Genomic DNA, 3,783 nt, shown 5'->3' with positions numbered 1-3,783 from the left:
TATCGCACATAATTACATATATCCATCGTATATATATAAATATGCTTTTCTCAATCAAAATTAATTATTAGATGTGAATATGTTTGTGGAATATATTTCGGAGACAGATTCGAACGTTCTACCATCTGTATCTTCGCCCTTGCCTGCGTGAGAGTTCCAGATAAACGTCACAATCGGCGAAATATTTCTGCGTACGACTATACAAGGTCGTTCCAAGTTCCATGAATGGTTCCATCGAATGGCACGCCAACGAAACGGCGATGCTTGTGACTGAACCCGTGACCTACTGGCAGAGAGAGACGTGGTGTCTAAACACTGCCGCGCTGCTCGCTTCGATTTCCAGAACAGCTCAACTATTTCTGAAATTACACCCTCTAACATTATGCTGACCTTATTGACAAAAAGAAGACCCCCCCCCTCGCCTAAGGGTCATCCCAAAATCTATTTTAAGTCGAAATGATGCACTTCGTTATTGCATCATCGCGATATTTTAAATAATACAAAAAATTTTATATATGAAAGCTTACGTCATTTCGTAATTAAACGGACGGTATTTTCCATGGACAGTTTTTGTCTTGTTCTTTGACATTAAATATTACAATAATAATTAAAAGTCCAATTAAAATCCTTTGAAAATGCATAATAAAGCTCGATGACATTAAATTGCTAAATAAATTACTGAATCGATGAATATAATTCAGCCATTTGCAATGACTCGTTCTTTTCAATTAATTAGTCAATTATCTTGCAATGATTTATAAATGAAGCAGGATCTTAAAGTGTAAAAAATATAACAATGTATAACGAATAAAATTGTATAAAAATGACCTGTATTCTGTGTAAATTTTAGATGGGAAGATCGAAATTGAAGAAGAAGCTACAGCAAAAAAAACCGATAGCAAAAGAAACCGAAGAGTCGACAAGTACGAAGGTGCCAATAGATAATTTACCAGAAAAATTTCTCTGGATGCACGTGAGTACTCGAATCTTTCAGAATTGTGGAATGCGTTATTCGATTTTTTTTATTCACGAAATATATTATCTACACTGAAAGGTGAAGAGCGGTACAAAAATCAGAAACGTTCTTGCTTACGCGCTGAAGGAATTTCCCAGTTGTAACAGCATCGTCTGGACCGGAATCGGACATGGCATTATGAAAGTCATTTCTTGCGCGGAAATCTTCAAGAGGAAACACGAGGGCCTTCATCAAGTGACAAAGCTGCGTTACGTCAGGTAAGTTTGCCAAAACAGACGTCGATGGGTGCAGTCTCGTGGTTCAATTGCCATCTGTTTTTAGTTCAGAAAAATCCAAGGAGGACACAGCTACCGAAACTCATCGGATACCTGAAATTCATATTTTACTGACTAAGGATATTAAGGATACAACTCAACTCGGGTGAGATTTCTTAACTGAATCTCATATCATCCTCTATAAAGATTGAAAAAAATTACACATAATATATTGATTATAGTTTAATTTGCCTGAAGATGTAATCATTTATTTTGATATTTCAAAAGAGTTGAGAAAATTTAATTTCATGGAACATTTTTATCGATACTTAAATAAATTCAAATACTTTTTATTGACTAAGGGTATTAAAGATAGCAAAATAACCCATGTTGGCAAAACGTGGGTGAGATTGATTTAATTAAGACAAAAATATTGTTTGCAGAATATTTTTATCTTTAACATGCATTGCTAATATTTTTGTTATAATTAGATAATTAAAATTACAGCCTTCTAAAAGTCTATTATTTTCTTCGCGATACACAGTTGCGTGTATGTATATGACAAAAAAATATATATATATATATAATTATATTTCGTTAGATATCAAGCGCCTGGCGATTGCGGGAAATTCCTGAAGAAGGAAGATGCAACGGGGTCAAAGACAAACAGTACAACAGAAAAGACTGATAATGTGCCTTGCATCGACAAGCAATCCTCGACAATGGAAAAAAGTGGAAAAAGAAAAAATATAAACAAACTGAAGAAAAAGGCGGAACCACCTTTGAAGAAAAATAAAGTATCTTGATTAGAGTAATTAAATTAATATAATTAAAGTATTTTTAACTTCGTTATTCTATATTCTAGCTTCGAATATTTCTATCATTTGTTTATGTTCTTTTTTTCTCCAAAATCTGAGCATGCTTCACTTTGTGAGTATAGAAAATGTGATACAAGTGCAACTAAAAAGAACAGCCAAACTTACTTTTAGATATTGTTCCATAATAGTTGAAATAGCACAAGTCTTGTATAGAAAGTTTATTTCTTTATCATTACACAGACAATTTTCACGAGAACAGTCACACGTCATATATATATGTATTCCTGCTGCGTAAAGAATCTCTCGTCACAGTATTCATCGCGATATTCATTAATACATTAAACTCGAATTTTTGTACTTACAAGTTTTATATACAGTGTTACAATATTCTTCCCATCGCGTTGAATACGAAAAGAAACAATCTCGCAATACGCGATATCCCAGTGTTGCTTGTCGCTCGATAGAATCTCGTTATGAGAAACATGTAGGGCAGTACTAACTCTCGCGTAGCAACTTGCCAATACATGTCGAATATGAATTGCTCTGTCTTCCAACGTATGATAAAAAAAATCACGCGATCGAAGGCGTGAAAACACTATTTTTGTAAAATGAGTATTACAATGAACATTGTATCGCAAAGCAATGCCATCATCGTAACAATCTATTTCTCAGATTTAAGAAAATCATCTTTCGTGCTATTATTTACTTTAAAAAACGACGCTCGTATTCGCGCTATAATTTTATAGCGATATCTTATTATAGATTTGAAAACCCACAAATGGGCGAATTGATAAGGCGCCCAACCATTCTTCTACATTTTATTTCTTTTATCATACGACTTAGCTTTATATTCCAATATATGGAACAAATAACCTGCTCAAGATTCACCGTAAATTATTACCGTAAATTTTCGAGAACAGGATAGGAAAGCAACCTTCATATTGCTATATGGAATAAATGTATATGCATTATAAATAACAGTGCTATACCATATTTATCGCGCTACGTCTCTCGCTCGAAACAATACATTTTATAAAGATCAATTACGTGATGACGATTATTGTGGTCACTCTAGACTAACACGATGCTCGTATAATAATGTGTAAAATTCTACAATCGTTTATATAAATTCGCAATCTTCTTCTGGTTATGCAAATCGGCAACAAACATACGAGGTGTGATTTCCACCTTATTAGGAATTTCTGTATAACTGGATCGTATCTTACCTCGCGCCGTTTTGAGATATAAAGATCACCTCTCAAAGCTAGATCTATTATTTTATCAAAGATAGAATAAATCTCAGTAGTTCTCATAATGAAAAATTCCGACGATTCTTAGTGCAATGCAAGCTATTTTACAAGTAAATTAACGATACATAAAATTATAGAATTTTAATAGAATTTTAATAAAAGTGATCCAATAGAATTTGGTCTGTACGTATTCCGAAATTTATAAACAATTATTCACACAGCTAAATGTAAGATACATAAATGAGTTATATATTTTCCCATTACACATATCTAGTGTATAGAGAGAGAGACACAGTCTATTATTTTTACAAAAAGGTGTTTCCAAAAGGTAAAGTATCATATAGTAATGTAAGAGACAATCTTGCTGATGTCTAGTAACTTCAATAGCGTAAGATAAGTTCAAGACATCGTATTCTCTCTTCTTTCTTTTTCTTATTTTGTACATATGTTATTTGTGGCTTTATAAAAATCTTGTCGCTTTATAA

The 3,783-nt window shown here is 33.0% G+C and overlaps 1 protein-coding gene across 1 annotated transcript; it reads left to right on the top strand.

Moving 5' to 3' along the window:
• The first annotated feature begins 790 nt into the window (after nt 1–790).
• LOC112468284 (ribonuclease P protein subunit p25-like protein) lies at nt 791–2,540 on the top strand. Its single transcript, XM_025037402.1, has 4 exons — nt 791–973; nt 1,055–1,233; nt 1,298–1,396; nt 1,832–2,540. The coding sequence occupies exons 1-4, from the start codon at nt 851–853 to the stop codon at nt 2,034–2,036; spliced, it is 606 nt and encodes a 201-aa protein (XP_024893170.1). The 5' UTR covers nt 791–850; the 3' UTR covers nt 2,037–2,540.
• Nucleotides 2,541–3,783: the final 1,243 nt, after the last annotated feature.

Source organism: Temnothorax curvispinosus, unplaced genomic scaffold (genome assembly GCF_003070985.1).
Source record: "Temnothorax curvispinosus isolate PA1 unplaced genomic scaffold, ASM307098v1 QBEX01018266.1, whole genome shotgun sequence".
In the NCBI taxonomy this organism is placed as follows: domain Eukaryota; kingdom Metazoa; phylum Arthropoda; class Insecta; order Hymenoptera; family Formicidae; genus Temnothorax; species Temnothorax curvispinosus.
Note: the sequence above shows the minus strand (reverse complement) of the source record. Positions and strands in the feature narration are given on the sequence as shown.

Excerpts from the sequence above, each read along its gene's own strand:
- LOC112468284 (XM_025037402.1), top strand. The coding sequence starts at position 851 with ATGGGAAGATCGAAATTGAAGAAGAAGCTACAGCAAAAAAAACCGATA. Across the intron at positions 974-1,054 it reads AAAAATTTCTCTGGATGCAC|GTGAAGAGCGGTACAAAAAT; the intron begins GTGAGTACTCGA and ends CTACACTGAAAG. Across the intron at positions 1,397-1,831 it reads AAGGATACAACTCAACTCGG|ATATCAAGCGCCTGGCGATT; the intron begins GTGAGATTTCTT and ends ATATTTCGTTAG.